The 22,605-nt window shown below is 45.8% G+C and overlaps 1 protein-coding gene across 1 annotated transcript in view; it reads left to right on the top strand.

The window, feature by feature from the left end:
• Nucleotides 1-22,605, top strand: part of LOC119956926 (inactive tyrosine-protein kinase PEAK1-like) — a 225,376-nt gene that overhangs the window by 181,559 nt on the left and 21,212 nt on the right. The window contains 2 exon segments of the mRNA XM_038784504.1: nt 12,234-12,427; nt 21,445-21,519. Of these exon segments, the coding sequence (XP_038640432.1) occupies nt 12,234-12,427; nt 21,445-21,519 (269 nt within the window).

Below are 22,605 nucleotides of genomic sequence, written 5' to 3'. Positions count from 1 at the left end.
TTAAAAAAATTCCCACACAGCCACTATATGTATAACTGCTTAACTTTTATAACTGAAATTTATAGTTTCGTGCAATTTAAAAATATCATCTAGTTAACTGAGCTTGTTTATTTTTTTTTCAACCCCATTGAACTGCATATTTCTTGTCTGTAGTTCACTCATTAAAAAGCTGCATAGATGCCTTTCTTTAATTGTGTGAAAAAACGTGTTGGTCATGGTTACCACTACTGAGACTAACTTTTATGTTCCCAATTTATTAATTGAATTCAAATTCCACCCCCTACCATAGTGGGATTTGAACCTGAGTCCGCAGAGCATTAGCCTGGGCCTCTGGCCACTGTTCTTGGTTGGGGCAAGGCTCAGGGGTATCTTTGGGAATAAATGTATTTTTCTAAAGACATACAAATAGTAAATAAAGTGAACCTTTTTTCTTGGTGAACACTTGATTTACAGTCTGCCACATGGGTCTATGGAACATCCAGACAAGCAGTACCATTACTCTTGATCATTAGTGATGTGATGGAAGGGAGCTATCAAGCGGCACTTGCTTAGCAATAACCTTCCCACTGAAGCTCAGTTGAGTTCCGCCAGGGTCACTCAGCTCCTGAACCCATTATAGCCTTGGTTCAAACATGGACAGAAGATCTGAAATCCAGAGGTGAGAGTGACTCCCTTGATATCAAGTTCCAAGTCAGGATGGTTGAGTGAGTTAGCATGGAACTTACCGGTGGTGTTTCCAGGTATTTGCTGCCCGTGTCCTTCTAGATGGGAGTCGGCTGGTGGTTAGTTTAGCTCGGTTGGCTTGACAGCTGGTTCATGATGCAGAGCTAAGGCAGCAGTACGGGTTAAATTCTCATATCAGCTGAGGTTATTCATCTTGTGCCCTCAATCTTGCCCTTCACATGAGGTGTGGCGTTCCTCAGATGAAATCACCACCAGTCAGCTCTCTCCCTCAGGGGAAAGAAGCCTGTGGTGATCCAGGACTATGGCGACTTTACCTTCTAGATGATCGCAATTGTGGGTTTGGAAGGTGCTGCCTAAGGACCCTTGGTACATTCCTGCAGTGTATTTTGTAGATAGTGCGCAATGCTGCCACTATTCATCAGTGGCGAAGGGAGCGAATATTTGTAGAATGGGTAACAATCAATCGGGCTGTTTTATCCTGGGTATCAAGCTTCTTAAGTGTTGTTGGAGCTGCACTCATCCAGGCAAGTGGAGGGTATTCAATTACCCTCCTGACTTTGTGCCTTGAAGATGTTGGTTAGACTTTGGGGAGTCAATCGCTGCAGGATTCCTAGCCTCTGACCTGCTCTTGTTGCAACATTATTTATATGGCTTATTCAGCTCAGTTTCTGGTTAATGGTGATCCCCAGGATGTCAACAGCAGGGGAATTCAGCGATGGTAATCTCATTCAATGTCGATGGTTAGTTTCTCTGTTGTTGGAGATGGGTATTACCTGGCACTTGTGTGGCGCGAAGGTTACTTGCCACTTGTCAGCCCAAGCCTGGATAGACATGGACTTCGCTGGGTCAAAATCCTGGAATCCACTCCCTAACAGCAGGTGTGGCTGCAGCTCCGGGACTGTAGTGGCTCAAGAAGGCAGCTCGCCATCAGTGTCTCGAGGGCAATTAGAGATGGGCAATAAATGCTGACCCAAACGGTGATGTACACACCCTGTAAATGACTAAAATGATACAGTGCATCCCTAAAGAAAAAGATGATCGTAGAATTTAATTACATTGTTAACCACTGATATTTACTTTTGAACAAAAGAGAGGTATATTCTCAGTTGGCTGGTACTGAATACAATCCCAAATTGTAAAAGATAATTTTATGATCTCATCAACTGTTATGTCTCTGGCCTGTTCTCTGAAGCTGTTGAGTGGAGGCAAACTGGAAGCAGACAGTTGCGTAGCTCCCCTCCCAGTGACATTGTGCAACTCTTCTCCAGTAAAGCCCGTTGAACAAGAATGAATTACCATAGTTTGCATTCATAACATTGCGAGACCGGAACTTGAGAGTGTTCACTGCTCGTTCATTAAGACCATGAGGTGTTTGCCAAAATTTTGGATAATCTGATTATTGTTTAATTGACCTCTGGATTGGTCTATGATAACCCCCCTTCCTCCTCTCTTTCCCCCCTCCCTCCATTGGTTTCAGCACCCTTCCTCGGTGTGCCCCCTTCCCGCCTCCATCTTTTGAAGGTGGTATCTAGCATGGCTGGGGGGAATCTGTGATTGAGGATGAATTAATATTGGGGTAGTCTCACCTTTGTTCAGGGTCAGGAATGAATTTTACAATTGCTCTCAGAAGTTTTACTTTTCAGCCTTGTTTAGGAAATTGGAGAAAGTGTATCTTACAAATTGTATTTGATCTTTTGAAGGCAGTAAGCTTGATGGACCAAAAGACCTTTGTCTTTGCAAAGTTGAACAAAGAAGTATTTACAGTACAGAAACTAGGCTATTTGGTCAACAGATCCATGCCGGGGTTTATAGTCGTGTCCCCCCCCCCCCCCCCCCCCCCCCCCCCCCGGACCTCCTTCATCTAACCCCATCCGCAAATCTTTCTATTATTTTCTCCATTATGTGCTCACCTTGCTTCTCCTTTAAATTCATCTATGCTTTTCACTCTACGATTCCTTGTTGCAGCAATTTGTGTATCTGTACCTCCTAGATCCCTCTGTCCCGCTGCCCCATTTAGCTACTTATTTTCTCAGTACCATGAGGCCTCCTCTCAAAATGCAGCACCTCACATTTATCTTTGGTGAATGACTTTTGTAATTACACGCCAATTTTGTCTCAGTCCTTCCCTCAATTTGATATTGTCCACAAATTTTATAATTGGACTCTGGCTTTGCCAGTCTTGAGTAACTAACTACCTTTTCAGCACAGTGGTTAGCACTGTTGCTTCACAGCTCCAGGGTCCTGGGTTCGATTCCCGGCTTGGGTCACTGTCTGTGCGGAGTCTGCACGTTCTCCCCGTGTCTGCGTGGGTTTCCTCCGGGTGCTCCGGTTTCCTCCCACAAGTCCCGAAAGACGTGCTGTTGGGTGAATTGGACATTCTGAATTCTCCCTCTTGTGTACCCGAACAGGTGCTGGAATGTGGCGACTAGGGGCTTTTCACAGTAACTTCATTGCAGTGTTAATGTAAGCCTACTTGTGATGCTAATAAAGATTATTATTATAATATGCCTACCTTCTGTTTTCTGTTTTGGAGCCAGCTTTCTATCCTTTCTACTACTTATCTCCCCATTCCACATATTCCTACTTTAGTCATGAGGCATTTTTGAAAATCCAAATATATTGCATAATCCCTTATCTACCCTTTCTGTTAATTGTTCAAAGGTTGGTCAAGCATGACTTCTTTTGCAGTCTGTGATTGCTCTTTATTTTCCGTTTCTAGTTGCTTTTGTTCAAAAAGTATTTTATTGCTATTTCCCAGCTCAAGTGTATCTGGTTTTTACAACAAGTTTGTGTCTTATTTGCAACAGTTTTTACATGAGATTCCCCCCCTCCCTCCCCATCCCTCGCTGGTCGTTTAGTCCCCCTCTTAGTGTTGCTGTCTGCCCTGGGTGCCACGTACTGTACTCCGCTTCTTTCTGCTAGGGATTTTAGATTTTATTTTTTTATTATTGGGAGGAGTGGGGGTGGCTACGTGGCCTGTCCCTGTGCTTCATTTTGTGCTTCCCTTGGGGTCCCTTTCTCTCCTCCTCCCCACCCCCTCCTCCCAGCTCTTTTCTCTTGTGTGTGCATCCCTTGTCTTCCTTTCCTCCTCCCCACCACTTCCTCTTGGAACAGGCTGATGACTGCTTGTTTTTCTACTTCTTAGAGCAAAGATTTCCTTAACTTTTCTACCATTGTGGGGGGGGGAGGGGGGGGGGGGCAGGAGCAGGGTGGCGCAGTGGTTAGCACTGATGCCTCAGGGCGTCCAAGTCCCGGATTCAATCCTGGCCGCAGGTCACTGTCCGTGTGGCGTTTGCACATTCTCTCCGTGTCTGTGTGGGTCTCACCCCCGCAACCCAAAGATGTGCAGGATCGGTGGATTGACCCTAAATTGCCCTTAATTGGAGAAAAAAAAGAATTGGGTACTCTAAATTTGTTTTGAAATTTCCTACCATTGAGGTTAACCTCATTGGTTGGCTGTCCCTTGGACTTGTTCCAGTTTCCTTTTTTTTTACAATTTAGAGTATCCAATTATTTGTTTTCCAATCAAGGGGCAATTTAGCGTGGCCAATCCACCTACCCTGCATGTCTTTTGGGTAGTATGGGTGAGACCCACGCAGACACGGGGCTAGCTTCCTTTTTAGTATATTAGATTCATGTTAGCTGTCCCTCAGTTCTTTGGCATCATCCCTTCTCTCATGATTTTATCTAAAGCTGTGCCTCTGCTCTCTCCTCCCTAACCTCTAATATTTGTGGATGTAGCATATCCAGGCCCCTCTTGCATTTTATCTTCTAAATCAGGATCATACTTGGCAGAAGTGTCTGCTCTCAAAACATTTACACCAGCAGTACAGCATGAGAGCTCAGGCTCCCAGGGGCTTATATAAGCTTGGATACACTATATGCACTGTAATCTTGAACAAATTTGAGCCTGGAATAATTGGGGATAGGATACAATGAGTTGGAAGGCATTCCTAACAACCTCTAAATGTTTTTAGAAATTAGTTAATATTGTTTCTGTGGCACCAAGAGAATGGCGAAAATTTCTTCGGTGATGTTTTCACAGCCTTGTGAAATGTTACGTCGAAAATCTGAGGTTTTTAAAAAACACATGACGCTTAGAATCCCTACAGTGCAGAAGGAGGCCATTCAGCCCATCAGGTCTGCACCGTCCCTCTGAAAGAGTTCCCTACTCAGGCCACTCTCCTATCCCTGTAACCCCACCTAACCTGCACATCTTTGGACTTTGGGATGAAACCGGAGCACCCCGGGTGAAACCCACGCAGACACGGGGAGAACGTGCAAACTCCGCCCAGTGACCCAGGGCCGGAATTGAACCTGCGACCCTGGCGCTGCGTGGCAGCAGTGCTAACCACCGTGCCAGCCCACAAGCAGCATCGAGCTTGCAAGAAACAATGCCTTTCTAAACTAGCTCCGATTTTCATAACCCAAATCTATCGAGTCAGCAGAAAATGATTCTACAGGCCAGTGCAAAAGTTTTCCTAGCCTGCCAGGGAATTAGTGTGAACTATTGAGAGTCCAATATGACCACTGTCCCAGTATCAGTGCTCTCCTCTGTGCACCTGAACTGCCAAGGCTTCCAGGGGTTTGGACAATCCCACTAATCCAGCAAGGAAATATATTGCTGGGAAATGTGGAGGATTCTGTGAAACCAGGAAAAAGTAAACCATATTTGTGGCAAGTAAAGTTCCCATCTGATTACTGTATTGATGTCTTGTTGGTTGCACAATGCAATTATAAATGTACATTAATGCTCTTTTGAATTGAGCATCAGTTTAATTATTTTCCCCCTTGTTTGAAATTGAAAAATCTCCTCCTTGTTTTAAAATGCTTGCAGGGCCTTTACCCGATCCTGACGATCCTTTGTGACGTTTATTAAAACCTACCACTTTGACCAAACTTTTCCCCAAAGTGGCTCAGTGTCAAAGTTTCTGATCTGATAATGCTCCTGTGGAATGCCTTGGGATGTTTTGTTAAAGGTGTTGTATAGAGGCAAATTATTGTTGAGCAAGGATTCCTCTGGGCTCCAAAGATAATCTGGTTGTTGCCACTCCCAAGTTTCCTTGACCCTCATTTCTGGACTAACTTTTTTGTCGGTGTGCCAATATTGCACCAGATATGGCAAGCTGCTTTGGGGTGGCTCATTGGTTCTATTTAAATGCGACCAAGACCTTGAAACAAATTTGCCCCTCTTACCCCTGTCACACCTGGGCAACGGGCCCTTTAAACCTGTCGACCGGGGAAGAACTAATGTTGACCTCATTGCTTTTAACCTGCATGCGTTGTTGTGGTGACATCAGGCAATTCAGAATGATTACATTGTCGAACTGTCTGTCACTAGGAAACAGAGAGTGAATCAATATCAATATTAACACCTCGCTGATGACCTGATGCTGAAGGTGTGGAAAAGTACCAATTGGAGAATGAGAATCAACTGACGATTTGGAGTTCAATTTTTCAAATGTGTTTGAAGCATAACCTGAGATTAAGCTAATGCTAGGTGCAAATTGTATGCATCCAGCTGATTAGCAGGTTGCATGTTACACCTACAAACTTTAAAATCCACCAAAGTTTTAAAGAACTCGACATGGAGGGCAGCACGGTGGCGCAGTGGGTTAGCACTGCGGCCTCACGGTGCCGAGGTTCCAGGTTCGATCCCGGCCCTGGGTCACTGTCCGTGTGGAGTTTGCACATTCTCCCCGTGTCTACGTCGGTTTCACCCCTCACAACCCAAAAGAAAATGTGCAGGCTAGGTGGATTGGCCACGCTAAATTGCCCCTTAATTGGAAAAAATGAATTGGGTACTCTAAATTTATAAAAATTGGGGGAAAAAAAGAACTCGACATGGGTGAATCCACATACAACTTACCGTCTGTCTGTGTGACTTCCTATTGCTGAAGTATGAGCAATATTAAAACGAACCTGTCCTATATATTGTGAAATAGTGGCGAGGAGAGAGAAGCGCAATAAGTATTTTGAATGAAGAGGTGACTTGAATGTCAATCATCATCTTGAATCACATTCGTGGTGATTCAGTAGCTTTCACGATTTGGTAACATTACACTCCATTCTCATAATGGATACTGAAGTATATATTGTGCGTGGCCAATTTTTGCTTTAAAATGTAGTTTTTGTGCATGCGCAGTATTTTCAGAAGGTGATTGTTTTCAATTACATTCTGTGGTGCGGCACATGGTATTTATCGTAGAGCAAGACTTGCGCAATGCCCCCCAGACTGCTGCATCAGCACTTACGCAGCTTAGTGGGAATGTTCTGTGTGGTTGGAAGCTGAATAGCTTCGTACATATTAATTATAATAATGATCGACTGAAATCTTGACTGTGGTTAGTCAGTTTTGTTGATGGGTAATTGTAAACAACTATTAGTCCAGATTTTTTGCTAATTACATATGCAACACACACTGTTTCTCAAGTTCCCTGTTTAATTTGTGGCATGTTGACTTCTCGGCTGAGAGAAGTGGCAGTAAGATAGAAGATACCAAAATCCGGATAGTCCACTGAGAGTGGAGCAAAGTGCACTCCTGCACTAAGCCCTGACCTGAGTTGTGCCTTTCAAAATAGCCTGAAAAGTTGTAGGTTAACAACTATATGATCCCTTTATTCACAACACAGAGCTGTCAGCCAGCGCTCATTGACACAACCCTCCCTTTGACGCAGTAGGTTGTGGGTCAGTCCCCACTCCAGAAATGGACGAACAATTGAAGCCGACACTTCTGAGGGATCCTGCACTGTTGGAGGTGCTGCAGGTGTTAAACTGAGGCCCAGTCTGCCTTCTCGGGTAGACATTTAATAGTTCTATGGGATATTTTAAGAAGGGGAGGGGACTTTGTCCTGTAATATTTATGCCAATATTCATCCTTCAGTCAGTATCACTAAAGCAGATTCTAATAATAATAGTCATTATTATTGTCACATGTAGGGTTACATTAACACTGTATTCAGTTGTTTATCCCATTGCTGCTTGTGGGAACTTCCGCTGCACAAATGAAGCTGACGTATTTCCTAAATTACAACAGTGGCTGTGCTTCAATTGCATTCCAGTGGTTGTAAGGTACTTTGGGATGTCTTAGAGTTGTAATTTGTTCTATCGCTTGTAACTTTCAACATTGTAGGTTCTGTTTTTCTGCTACAACAGTCTCTATTGCTTGCCTATTTTCCCCACGTAATTCACTAGTTGTGAAGTTTAAAACCGCAGAGTGTAAGGAACTCTGGAATAAATATTACAGCAACATTTCTGCCTTTGACAAGGCACCTCATGGTAGACTGGTACAAATGGTGAAGGCACATAGGATCAGAGGAGAGTGGGCAAGTTGGATACAGAACTGGCTAGGGCACAGAAGACAGAGGGTAGCAGTAGAAGGATGGTTTTCTGAATGGAATGCTGACTAGTGGCGTTCCACAGGGATCAGTTCTGGGGCCTTTCTTGTTCATGGTGTATATAAATGATTTGGAAGATGTTATGGGAGCGGCGTTTTCAGAACCCCAAAATGTACCATGGAATTCAACCAACCACCCCCTTTAATGTATTGTTGCTTTTGAAGCGCACAGCTTGTTCTCCAGGTGTGGTATTACAATTATGGACACGTAAGGTTTTAAACACAAAACAATGTTTATTCCATGAATTCAACTTAACCTTTTAAATAAACATTGGATCACTTAACACCCCTTCAAAGATAACCCCGAAAATAATACAACACTAAATAATCCCTCAAAATGTTCCTTCAAACCTCCAAAAGACTTTACCTTTAACAACAGAAACACATCAGGTTAAAGACATCACTATTATGAGTTTAAGTCACCCAAATGATTCAGAGATAGTCTTTCATGGCAGAGATCACAGCAGATCCAGCTCACTGCACACACAGACACACCCAAGCTCTTTTTATCAAAACTGGCTTTCTCATTTCAAACAGCTCGCAGCGAACCAGCCAGGCACTTTTCAGCTGCTCTCTCTCAAACTGAAACTAAAAGCAGAAGTGAGCTCAGCTCCCCCCCCCCCCCCACCCTCTGACATCACGTCAGTAATATAAGCTGCTCCATTTCTTAAAGGTACATTGCTTAAAAATCCATTTCTTAAAGGTACTCTCACATGACAAAGAAAATGTAGCTGGTCTGATTAGTAAATTCACGACGACACAGAAATTGGTGGAGTTGCGGATAGTGAAGAGGATTGTCAGAGGATACAGCAGGGTATAAACTGGTTGGAATCTTGGGTGGAGAAATGACAGATGCCGTTTAATCCAGACAAGTGTGGGGTAATGCACTTTGGAAGGTCCAATTCATGTAGAAATTTGCACAACAAATGGTAGAACTCTTGCGAGTATTGACAGGCAGAGAGATCTGGGCGTGCATGTCCACCGATCACTGAAAGTGGCAACAGGTGGATAAGGTGGTCAAGAAGGCATACGGCATGCAGGCCTTCATCGGCCGGGGCATTGAATATAAAAATTGGCAAGTTACGTTGCAGGTGTACAAGACCTTGGTAAGTCCTCATTTGGAATATTGTGCACAATTCTGGTCGTGAAACTACCAGAAGGATTTGGATGCTTTGGAGAGAGGTACAGAAGTGGTTTACTAGGATGTTGCCTAGTATGGAGGGCATTAGCTATGAGGAGAGGTTCGATAAACTCTGTCTGTTCTCACTGGAACCACGGAGGTTGAGAGGCGATCTAATAGAGGTCTACAAGATTGAGTGGCATGGACAGAGTGGATAGCTCTTTCCTAGGGTAGGAGAGTCAAGTACTAGGGGACATAGGTTTAAAGTATGTGGTGAAAAGTTTAGAACAGATGTGCGAGGCAAGGTTTTTTACACAGAGGGTGGTAAATATATGGAACGTGCTGCCTGGGGTGGTGGTGGGAGCAGGTACGATATTGGCATTTAAGAGGAATCAGGACAAATATATGAATAGGGTGGGAATGGTAGGATACGGACTCTGTCAGTAAATACTATTCTAGTTTAGGCAGGTACTATGGCCGGTACAGGCTTTGAGGGCCGAAGGGCCTGTTCCTGTGCTGTATTGTTCTTTGTGTATTTTCATATTTTTTTCATATTTACAGGTAACCAGTTGGGAAGTGAAGTTTGCTTTTTGTAGATTTGTGAAACTGTAGTAAGCTTACTTTTTTTCCTACTTCAAAATTACATTGCCACCCAAATCTTTCCATTCCCCTCCTAAAGGTGATGCCTCTTCTTTAGCATATCTTCTTGTGAGTTCCAGTTCAGTCAGGTGTGTGACCCATTCATCGTAGAGTTTCAATTTGGGTAGCACAGTGGTTAGCACTGCTGCCTCACAGCACCAGGGACCCGGGGTTCGATTCCGGCCTTGGGTGACTGTGTGCAGTTTGCAGTTTCTCCCCGTGTCTGCGTGGGTTTCCTCCGGGTGCTCCAGTTTCCTCCCACAGTCTAACGATATGAAGGTTAGGAGGATTGGCCATGATCAATGCGTGGGGTTACAGGGATAGGGCGGGGAGTGGGCCTAGGTAGAGTGCTCTTTTGCAGAGTTGGTGCAGACTCGATGGGCTGAATGGCCACCTCCAGCACTGTATGGATTCTATGGACTATCGGCAAACTTTAACCATGGGCATATCACATCTCTTTTCAGGAGAGACCCCTGGAAAATAATCCAGAATAATAAATGACAGCTTTGCCCCTCTTATTCTCTGCTCAGCTATCTGAAAAGGCAGAAAGGTAAGAGATGGAGTGCTTAATCTACCCTCCCCCCTCTACCCCAGTGGAACAGTGTGTGAAATATCAATCACCCAATGTGCTCAACAGCAGTTCTCGGGCATGGATCATGTAGCCAGTTTCTCTCTTGTATACCTATTCCACAACTGGGGATAAAAGCAAATTACTGCGGATGCAGGAATCTGAAACAAAAACAGAGAATGATTTTTGAAAAATAAATTTGGAATGCCCAATTCTTCCCCCCCCCTCCCCAATTAAGTGGCAATTTAGTGTGGCCAATCCACCTACCATACATTTCTTTTAGGTTTGTGGGGATGGGACCCACACCGATACGGGGAGAATATGCAAACTCCACACGGCCACTGACCTGTGGCCGAGATCGAACCCGGGTCCTCGGCACCGTGAGGCAGCAGTGCTAACCACAGAAACAGAATGCTGGACAATCTCAACAGGTCTAACAGCATCTGTGGAAAGGGAACAGAGATAACGTTTTGAATCTGGAGACTCTCAAACAAAGCTAGGGGGACAAACTGGGGGAGATTGTAGTGAGTTGGATGGGGGAGGACAACAATGGAGAGAGACATGGGTAGTTAAGAAAACCGTGTGCAAAATAAGAGGGAACGAAAGACAGTTCACATTGTGGTAAATTTTCTTTTGTATTTACTTATTGAGAAATTCAGGTACGATTCTAGAAGGCACACTTGTTTTTGTACATAACTGAAAGCTGGCAAAAAAACTTTTGGCTGCAGTTAGAAAAATATTTTCAATGTTCCTGCATTCAAACTTAAAAGTAGGATTGCAGGAATTGTGCTTCCTAGTTAGGCACAAACACATGCTTTGTCTTATTCTCCAACTGTACTGAATTGGAGCCTCCAGAAATTACATTGAACACAGCAGCTCTGTAAGTGTTAATAAGTCTGACTCAGTTAGTGACCTCAAAATACGACAGGTAGAGAGAATGCTGGCAGATTTTCAACCTTCGATAGGCAGGTCTGGCTGATGATATCACTGTGCAGAACTTTAGAGCTCGAGTTAATCAGCTGCTTTCAAAACATGTTTATGAAGTTGAGAAGCAAATTCAAAACACTTGTTTCAATGGGAAGTTGTGTCAGTGATTTGAGTAGGTAAGTTAACAGTTGCAAATTCTGTTTTACGGCAGTGGGAGCATAGTGCAGGAGCAAACTTGATACCTTTTGCTGTAGTTCTGCTGATTTGAAACTTAATTGCATTTGAACTGAAGAATTTAAAATCGATTCATAAATAAGTAGCTGAAGAAAAAAGGAATAAATTATCCCAGGAATGGTCTTTAAAAAAGTGTTCTTCAGGGCTTAAGAACGCATGGAGAACTTTAGTTTAAATTGTTGGCACTTTGACCAAATGCAGTGTAAACACCAAAGGGTTTTGTAGTTATCAATTGGGACACACCTTAGTTAAGTATAAACCTTTGTTGAGGTATGGCGCCCTGTAGAAACTGTAATAAATGGTGGATTTCAAATTAGGACTTTCTCTATGGCTAAATAAGGGTAAATCACAAGTTTTAAAGAAACCTGTTCTGCTGGATTGTGCCTTGGAACAAGATTAATTGAAGAGACTGTAAAATTAAGCTAAAATCACCCAGGGATCCTTGAACAAACAAGTTCTTGCAAGTCTTCGCTTAATAAATTTCAACATATGTTTAACTGTACCTGAGTTGTGCATTTTTTGTTTCAACAATGGTTGAGTTAAAAGTCAGGAAAATTTTTGGAGTGCAGTGTTAAAGATAAATACCCCTGTTTTGTTAGACCAAGAATTATATGTGAACATTTAGTGAATTATGGAAGCTGAAGGAAAACCTTTAATTTATTCAGCAGCCTTCCGGGTGAGATGACCGTTGAAGACATGCCACCACAAGTATCAGAAGTTCAAAGATCAGCATTAGCGAACCAAGAGACACCTGGTACGATGACTTTGATGCTGGTCACCACAGGATCTCAGGACGATAAAGATACGGGCAGTGAATCTGCTGACGACAGCATCACCAGTGCGACTTACAGTAATTTGGGTAAGAGACTACAGGAACAAGTTGCGGGTGGAGGAAGAGGATTCGGTTTCTCCTTTCCCTTTGCTCTCGGCTTATTGTAACATCCAGAGCTTTCTTGCATTTAAAATTGATCAGTCAAGCCTCGCACTGTTAGCCATGTATGTGTGTTTAATTGATGTGAGTGTCCCTGCTGGCTGCCAGTAAGTATTGTAGGTTACAGAGTGAGGAATGCAGCTGTAATGTGGGCAATCCTGTTTAGGTAGAGCGAACAGGAAGAGATTAGATTAAAGTTTAAACGCCCTATCAAATGCTGTACCGTGTATAAAGGGCCAACATGACCGCTCAGTTCCCTGCTTGACAACTTCTGGTTTCAATTAAAGGTAGGCCCGTAACATTTTAACTTTGCGCATTTTATACCTTAGAAAATGCTGAATATTGCTCAAAACCCAACGGAGGAACTGGTGAGGGAAGAAACGCTGTGGGTGATATGACAGGAATGTGCACTTTCAACATGTTAACTGCACTGTAGGAATACCTTCATTGTTTCAGATTCCGCTTTCATTCATCGTGTTCTGGTGTACAGAACCGTACTAAACAATCGGTATCTGACTTGCAGGCTTTGGAGGCTGTCTTTTGTTTAAGAATTATTAGTTAAAACTGATTTTATTCTTAATCGGAGAGATGCCCGGGTACACACAGCACTTGCTTATAAATTATTTCTTCTCTCTCTCTCTCTCTCTCTCCCCTGAATGTACGATCAAACTTTTACAAAAGAAGTCATGTGCTTTTCAGTCCACTGATTTTCTTAGTTTAAAAAAATGTATATTTCCCAAGCTAAACAAATTTATGTAAATAACATGGGAGTACTAAAGATCTTTACCAAATTTGATAATTGTCCTATGCTGTTAAGTGAGGTCTGTAGAAATCTGTTAAGCAGGAGTCCTCCGTGACTACTGCATTTTTTATTTTTAAAATAAGAGGACCCAATTCTTTTTTTTTTCCCAATTAAGGGGCAAATTTAGCGTGGCCAATTCACCCACCCTGCACATCTCTTTGAGTTGTGGGGGTGTGACCCACTCAGACACGGGGAGAATGTGCGAAACTCCACACTGACAGTGACCCGGGGCCGGGATCGAACCCGGGACCTCAGTGCCGTGAGGCAGCAGTGCTAACCACTGCGCCGCCCTAACTACTGCATATTTTGGTGTGAAAGACTTTTGTCTGATTAGCTGGGTATCTGGCACGCGAAAAGTGCGCTCAAAAATCTGGCTATTGAGAAAGCCATGCAAATGGAATTTCTGTTTATCCGATGAAGTATACACTCTCTCCCTAGAGTTTAGGCCGAAACTGGCAAAACATAGCAAGAGCCATAACTTAAAAAACCTGTGTTTCCTGGAGTTTTATCAAGTTAGCACTGCACAGAACACAGGCGAGGATCCAGCTGCGATGCCAGCCAGGACACTCCGACCTGTTGGAACGTTCAGGAGTTTTTTCAGCCAAGTGAGAAAAATATCAGCCCGTGGTTAGGCATCATTAGGCATTATATCATCAGGGTTCAGGCCTCCTGAACTCACCGTGGCTGATCAGCAGTCATCAGCTGTCCCTTGTGGACCTGCCTGGCTCAGGTACCTGGTTATTGTGTCTACCACGGACGTTAGAATCCGTTCCACTTTTCCATTTTTCCATTATAAGTCATGTCATTTTGGTATCCATTTGATACCAAAGAAGTATCATTTGTCACCTACTCCATTCTTCCGCAGAGGGTAATTGCTAGTTGAAATTAACTAGACTTAATTTGACAGTATATTAGCTGCGGGGGCCTCACGGTAGCATGGTGGTTAGCATCAATGCTTCACAGCTCCAGGGTCCCAGGTTCGATTCCCGGCTGGGTCACTGTCTGTGTGGAGTCTGCACGTCCTCCCCGTGTGTGCGTGGGTTTCCTCCGGGTGCTCCGGTTTCCTCCCACAGTCCAAAGATGTGCTGGTTAGGTGGATTGGCCATGCTAAATTGCCCGTAGTGTAAGGTTAATGGGGGGATTGTTGGGTTACGGGTATACGGGTTACGTGGGTTTAAGTAGGGTGATCATTGCTCGGCACAACATTGAGGGCCGAAGGGCCTGTTCTGTGCTGTACTGTTCTATGTTCTATGTTCTATATTTGCACCATGACAAATGGCAGTGAGATGTATCGAGACTCTTGTGGCATCAAAGCTGTATTGTAGCTGTCTGATAGAATGCCTGAAAGGCCCAGTTTAAAAAAAACATTTTATTGAGGCATTTATAGTTTTCTAACAAAAAATACAAATATAAACATAGTTCAGTGCGTAACACATTCCTCCATCTCCCACTGTTTCTGCCTAATCTAGTCGGAAAATAACCTAACACTCTCTCTCCCCCGCCCTTGTTGAATCTGCTGACCGTTTAATTTTCTTCGAAGAAGTTGATGAACGACTGCCACCTCCGAACGAACACTAAAGTTGATCCTCTCGCGGCGAACTTAATTTTCTCAAGTCTGAGAAACCCAGCATGTCGCTAACCCATAGCCCTGATTTTGGGGGCTTTGAGTCCCTCACGCTAGCAATATCCGTCTCCGGGCTACCAAGGAGGCAAAGGCCAAAACGCCAGCATCTCTCACCCCCTGGACTCCCGGGTCTTCCGACACTCCAAAGATCGCCACCTCTGGACTCGGCACCACCCTTGTTTTCAGTACCGTGGACATGACATCTGCAAACCTCTGCCAGAATCCCCTAAGCTTCGGGCATGCCCAAAACATGTGGACATGGTTTGCGGGCCCTCCTGCCAACCTCACACATCTGTCCCCCACCCCAAAAAACCTGCTCATCCAGGCCACCGTCATGTGTGCCCAGTGAACCACCTGAATTGTATCAGGCTGAGCCTGGCACATGATGAGATTGTGTTGACTCTGCTCAGAGCATCCTCCCACAGACTCGCCTCTAATTCCTTACCCAGCTCATCTTCCCATTTACGTTTATCTCACCTATCTGGGTTCCCTCCTATTCCATAAATTTTTGAGAGATTCCCGATACCTTCCCCTCCCCCACCACCTTTCTAGAAACTACCTTGTCCTGTATTCCCAGCGGTGGTAGAAGCGGAAAGATCGAAACCTGCCTTTGCGTAAAATCCCTTACATTCAGATACTGAGACCCATTCCCATCCGGCAATTCAAACTCCTCCTCCAACCAGGGAAAGCTCCCATCAATAGATAAATCCTCCAGCGTCTCAATCCCTGCTCTCTGCCACCTCTGAACCCCCCCCCCCCCCAATCCATCTTCTCTGGAACAAACTGGCGATTATCACAGATTGGAGCCCACACTGACACGCCCTCCTCTCCCATATGCTTCCCCCAGACTCTCCGGGCCGCCACTACCAACGGGCTTGTGGAGTACCGGGCCGGTGAGAACGGCAGAGGAGCTGTTACCAATGCTCCCAAACTTGTGCCCTTACATGAGGCCACCTCCACCCGCTCCCACACTGACCCCTCCCCCACTATCCACTTCCTAATCATGGCTATATTTGTTGCCCAGTAGTAGTTCCTAAAGTTCGGCAGCTCCAGCCCCCCCCCCCCACGGGGTTTTACCCGCCCACACAAACCCAGATATCACCCTATTCACCCGCTTGAAAAAGGGCCTTTGGTATAAAATAGGGACGCACTGCAAAAATCTCGGGAGGACCGTCATTTTTACAGTCTGCACCCTCCCTATCAGTGACAACGGGAGCATGTCCCACCTCTGAAAGTCCTCCTTCATTTGTTCAACCAAATGGGCCAGATTTAACCTATGTAGCTGCTCCCATCCTCGTGCCACCTCAATACCCAAGTAGCGAAAGCTCCCTCCCACCACTTTAAATGGCAACTCCCCCAGTCTCCTCTCCTGCCCCTTTGACGCTCTCAGCACCATTGCCAATGGCTCTATAGCCAAGGCAAACAGCAGTGGGGAGAGGGGACATCCTTGCCTTGTCCCTCGGTGCAGTCTAAAGTAGTCCGAACTCACCCGGTTCGTCCGCACACTCGCCACCGAGACCTCCCACAAATAATTCTATTCCACCCGGTCGAAGGCCGTCTCCGTGTCCATAGCGACCACCACCTCTGCCTCCCCCCCCCCCTCGGAGGGCATCATGTTTACCTTCTAACGTTGGCCGTTAGATGCCTGCCTTTAACATACCCTCCCTGGTCTTCCCCTATCACCCCCGGAACACAGTCCTCTACCTCGAGGCCAGAATGTGGCCAGCAATTTGGCATCGACATTCAGTAGGGAGATTGGTCTATATGTCCCACATTGCTCTGGGTCCTTCTCCCGCTTCAGAATCAATGAAATAGAGGCCTGTGACATTGTTGGGGGTGGACACCCCTCTTCCTTGCCTCATTAAATGCCCTCCTCAGCAGCAGGCCCAGCATCCCAGAAAACCTCTTGTAAAATTCCACTGGGTAGCCGTCCGGTCCCGGGGCCTTACCCGACTGCATGGCCTCCAAACCCTCTACTATTTCTACAATCCTGATCAGGGCTCCCAACCCCTCCACCAACCCTTCCTTCACCTTCGGAAACTCCAGCCCTTCCAAAAACTGCCTCATCCCGTCCACCTCAGCTGGGGGCTCTGACTCATACAGCTGACTATAAAACTCCTTGAAAACCCCATTCACCCCCCCCCGGGTCAAGACTGTGTTTCCCCCGTCTGTCCTTCACTCTTCCTATCTCTCTGGCAGCCTCCCTTTTCCTTAGCTGGTGTGCTGGCATCCTACTGGCCTTCTCACCAGACTCGTATACCGCCCCCCTCGCCTTCCTCACCTGCCCCACCACCTTCCCTCTGCTCCTTCAACAACCCTGCCTCCGGGGCTTCAGAATACCTTCTGTCCACCTGGAGTATCTCCCCAACCAGCCTATCCATCTCTGCCCACTCCACTTTTTCTCCCTATGAGCCCTATCAAAATTAACTCCCCACTAACCACTGCCTTCAGCGCTTCCCATATCGTTGCTGCAGAAACTTCCCCCATATCATTTATCTCCAAATAGTTCTGGATGGCCTTCCTCACCCGCCCGCACGCCCCCTCATCCGCTAACAATCCTACATCCAATCTCCATTGTGGGCACTGACCCCTCCCCCCTTGCTCACCCATTAGTCCATCCAGTGTGGGGCATGGTCTGACACAACAATAGCCGAGTACTCGCCATCCATCACCCATGCCAGCAAAGCCCTGTTCAAAATGAAAAAAACAATCTGGGAGTACACTTTGTGATCATGGGAGAAAAAGGAAAACTCCTTCGCTCTTGGCCTCCGAACCTCCACGTGTCTACCCCCCCCCCCCCCCCCCCCCCCCCCCCCACCCACCAGTTCCGTAAACTTCTTTAACTCCTTCGCCACGGCTGGCACCCTCAGTGTCCTCGTGCCCGACCGATCCAACCTCGGATGTATAACCATATTGACGTCCCCCCCCCCCCCCCCCCCCCCCGATGATCAACCGATGCAAGTCCAGGTCCGGACTCTTCCCCAACACCCATCTCATAAACTCCGCGTCGTCCCAATTTGGTGCGTAAATATTCGCTAATACCACTGACATTCCGTCCAGCTTCCCACTCACCATGATATACCGACCCCCTGAGTCCGCCACTATATTCCCTACCTCAAATTACACCTGCTTATTGATCAAGATCGCAACCCACCCTAGTTTTGGAGTCTAGCCCCGAACGAAATTCCTGCCCGACCCACCCCTTCCTCAGCTTCGTCCGATCCACTACCCTCAGGTGTGTCTCCTGTAGCATTGCCACGTCCGCCTTCAACCTCCTCAAATGCACGCACACTTGTGCCCTCTTCACCAGCCCATTCAGCCCTCTCGCCCGACCCCTGCCGATCAACCATCACCCTTCCTAGGCCAGCCTCCAGCTCGCGTCCAGAGTCTCCTCAGGCCTGCCCTCGGGTGCCCACCGTCACCGGAATCCAATTTGTCTCCCAACAGCAGTCCCTCCCCTGTCAGCAGAACAATCTCGTCCCCCCCCCCATTAACAAAACATCAATCCCAACCCCCCATACCAAACTAGTCACCTCACTGTGCGTCCATGAGCTAGCCCGCCCAGCTAGCCTGGTAGCTCCCGCATTTGGCGCCAAGCATCCTATCCCCAACTGATCTTCCCCCCCCCCCCCCCCCTCCACCCACCCGCTCAAACATACATATGCAAAACATAACAATCCCCAACAAACACAAAGAAGAAAATTCCACTCCCCCAACCCCCCCCCCCCCCACAAGAACAAAGTTAACCCACATACAAAACTGAGCAACAGCCCAAAAATTGGGACAAAAACACGACATTCACAGCCCTAAAAGAAAAGAAATTTTAGCAGCATAGGCACAGAATTACTTGCCCCCAACTTCAATGTCCTCCATCACCTGCCAGTCCTCTGTCCTTAAAGTTCATTGCCTCATCCTGCAATCCAAAATGAAGTTCTTTACCCTCATAAGTGACCCACAAACGAGCTGGTTACAACATGCCGAACTTTACCCCCTTCTTGAAGAGGGCCATTTTAACTTTGTTGAAGCTCGCCCTTCTTTTGGCCAGTTCCGAACCCAAGTCCTGGTAAATGCTCAGCTCGTTATTTTCCCATTTACAGCTCCTCGTCTGCCTGGCCCACCTCAAGATCTCTGTTCCTTATCCTGGAACCGGTGCATTCGTACCACCATTGTCCTCGGCGGCTCATTCATCCGCCGCTTCCTCGCAAGAGCTCTGTGCGCCCTGTCCACCTCCAAGTGTCGAGTAAACACACCTACCCTCAGCAGCTTCTCGAACATCCACGCCACGTATGTCCCTGCGTCCAATCCCTCAATGCCCTCCGGGAGGCCAACGATCCTCGGGTTCTGCCTGTTCACCAGATCCTCCACCTTCTCCTGCAGCCTTTTCTGGTGGTCCCTCAACAGCCCCATCTCTGCTACCATCGCGGCTAGTTGGTCATCGTGCTCAGCCACTGCCTCCTCCACCTTCTGGATCGCCTGGCCCTGGGCTTCCAATCTTTGCTGCAACCGGTCAATCCCCGTCTTAATTGTGTCCAGGTACTCTTGTCTTTGCTTGGCGAAGCTCTCCTGAAGGAATTCCACCAGTTGCTCCGTTGACCACTGGGCCGGCAATCCCACAATCCCTGAGCTTCCGCCATGTTTTTCTGTGCTGCAGACTCCACTCCCTTCTTTGCCAACAATCGGGGTGGGGGGGGGGAAGAAGGAAAGGTCCCAAAGGTCCACCACGAGCGGGAGCTACCAAATAAGCGGCCTCTCTCTCTCGTCAAAAGGCCCAGTTTTAACTGATTTAGTCAGTGTTAATCTAATTTTTGAATGAATGTGCAATCATAGTTTGTGAAATTATGTTTAACTTTACTACAGCCCTCTCTGACCTACCTGGGTTCCCTGGAACCAAACACATTAAATTTAAGATCATGTTTCTTGTCTTCAAACCCCTTTTACATCCTAACTCTGTCTAGCATCATAACTTCCTGTAGCTTTATCCTTTTCCTTACACCCTCCAACCCAGGCCGTTTGTGTATCTCATCTATCTTTAACCCATTGCTGGTGCCAGAGCCTTGAGTGGTTAATGAAGCAGTACTGTACTAAAAAGCCCTCCTTTTCTCCATCTAGCTATTAGAAGTTTGCTCAATTCAATATCTCAGCCAAGTTTTTGGTCGTGCTTCCTAACTCTCTCTCTCTCCCAATTGTTCAGGTGACAGATCCTTTGCCCATTTAGTTCTCTTTGATCATTTTGTATGTCATAGGATGTTTTCTTTGTTAAATGTGCGATATAATTGCAAATTGTCCAGGTTTATTGATTTTTGTGATTATTGTTTGTGACTAAAACCAGAAAGAATCCGACAGGAATCTTTTGCTATTTGACCAGCCATTGATTGGCCACGCACGTGATTGACAAAGCAGCTTCGGTATTCATGCTCCAAACTACTGCGATGCAACACTTCTGACCATTCAGTGTCAATACTGTGTCTGTCGTAGCATAGCTAGAATGGAGATGGTGTATTTACATAATGAATCACACGCTAGGTGGTGTCCAGAATGCACTTGCCTCTGCAGAGATACCAGGCAGGAGCCAGCATTTTCGTTGACTCTTTCGGGGGGAGGGGGGGGGGAAATCACATCCGATGATGCAAATGCTGAGTCACTGAAGGAACTTTCCAGAAGGTAAGCCACACCAAGAATCCATCAGGTGTTCAGTCGACCTACATCTGGATCAATTCCAGGATAATAACACCCAGTTTCAGTCATTCCCTGGATGGAATTCATTCCAGAGAAATAGCTCGTCGCAGTCATTCCAGGAACGAGTTTCTGTTTGTTCCAAAACAACCTTGAGATTTTTAACATTGACGAATGAATATTTCACTGCCTCGTGGATCATTCCTACAATTGTCTCAGCAGTTTTTTTTATTTATTTGGAAATTAATTGCCCATCCTTGAGGCATTTATGAGTCGACCACATTGCTGTGGATCTGGAGTCACATGTAGGCCAGACCAGGTAAGGACGACAGATTTCCTTCCCTAAAGGGACATTAATGAACCAGAGGGATTTTTCTGACAGTTGACAATAGTTTCATAGTCACCTTTAGACTTTTAATTCTAGATTTGTTTTATTGAATTCAAATTTCACCATCTGCCATGGCGGGATTCGAACCCAGGTCCCCAGAGCATGACTCCGAGTCTCTGGATTACTAGCCCAGCGACAATACCACTATACTACTGCCTCCCTCCCCTTCCATCGCCCCATCACTATGTGATTGTTCCCCTGAACAATTTTCAAATGATTGCACCATGAATATCGGTCCTGTGGTTATCGCTCAAGCCATGAAAGGCATTTCCTATGAGGCACCGATGCAGAAAGCAGCAGCGCTGAGTGGTAAGATTAATTGTGTGATCATTTGTAATCTGTTACTAACTTTACGTTGAGGATCTCACAATCCCAATCTTGCTCTCCTTCCTCTCTGTCTTTCTTTCTCCTCTCCTCTATTTTCTGTCTTTTCTATTTGTATGTAATCCTGGCTCCAGCAAAATCTCAGAGCCGGCGAGCTGTGGACGGAGGCTCAGAGACACATGGAACTACGCCTCTGCTGAGGGCCACAGGTGAGGAGGAATGATGGTGGGGTGGGGAGGGGGGCCTGTAAATGACCCCGGCTACATTCTGAGTACCTTCACTCTGCATGTCTTTGGTTGTAGTATTGCTAAAATCTGGAAACATGGATGCAGTATCATTCCTGAAAGAGTACATGCATGAAGAGAATAATAACTTGAATTGGAAATCAATATTTGGTGCTATGGATCATAATTAGCTGTTATAATTTTTTTCACTAAAATGAACCTTTCATTATCCATAATAGTGGTCAAACGAACTGACCATGGACTAAAACATATTCATGTACGATGACCAGAAAACTCTGCATTCTATTCGGCTAATTCCAAATTTAATACAGTATCCACCAATTGACAATTCTCTCAAATAATCTAGTCAATCCTCCCTTAAATCTTTCCCCATATCTATTTCCAACCTTTCCTTATGCTTTTCTTTCCAAGTGTTTCTATCCTCTACATTTAACAATCCAAACTGTCGGTGCTGCTTCTTTTTCCGAAATATGAACATGCTCCCTGGATCGAGGATCTCTGGCAACCACAAACAGATTATTAGGTTCAATGAGTGTCCAAAATTGCCCTTAGTGTTGGGTGGGGTTACTGAGTTATGGGGTTAGGGTGGAGGTGTGGACCTTGGGTAGGGTGCTCTTTCCAAGAGCCGGTGCAGACTCGATGGGCCGAATGGCCTCCTTCTGCACTGTAAATTCTATGTAGATTTCTCGATCCCAAGTTCTTCAGCTTTTCTGCTCTGTTTAGTTGCTTCAAGTTAAGTGCAGCTGCCCCACACTGCGCTGCCATGTTAAATCCCCGATCTACCACGTTTTCCCTTTATCGACCCCTTAGACCCATCCAAAGAGATTGTGCCAATTCCTAGTCCCTTCCTCTCAGCAACATATACTTTTCTCCTGATTAAACAGTGCCAATCCACCCATTTCCTTTCTTCCCTATCCTTCCCGAAACAGAGTCCTGCAAGTTTCTTCTGCACATTCTTATCTCCCTATTTACTATCACTTCCAATTTTATTTCTTCTGCTCCTGACATCCTTGTCAGTAGTGCATCGTTCTCCGTCCTATATTCACATGA

The sequence above is a fragment of the Scyliorhinus canicula genome, chromosome 24, assembly GCF_902713615.1.
Source record: "Scyliorhinus canicula chromosome 24, sScyCan1.1, whole genome shotgun sequence".
In the NCBI taxonomy this organism is placed as follows: Eukaryota; Metazoa; Chordata; class Chondrichthyes; order Carcharhiniformes; family Scyliorhinidae; genus Scyliorhinus; species Scyliorhinus canicula.
This window is presented reverse-complemented; position numbering and strand designations above follow the sequence as displayed.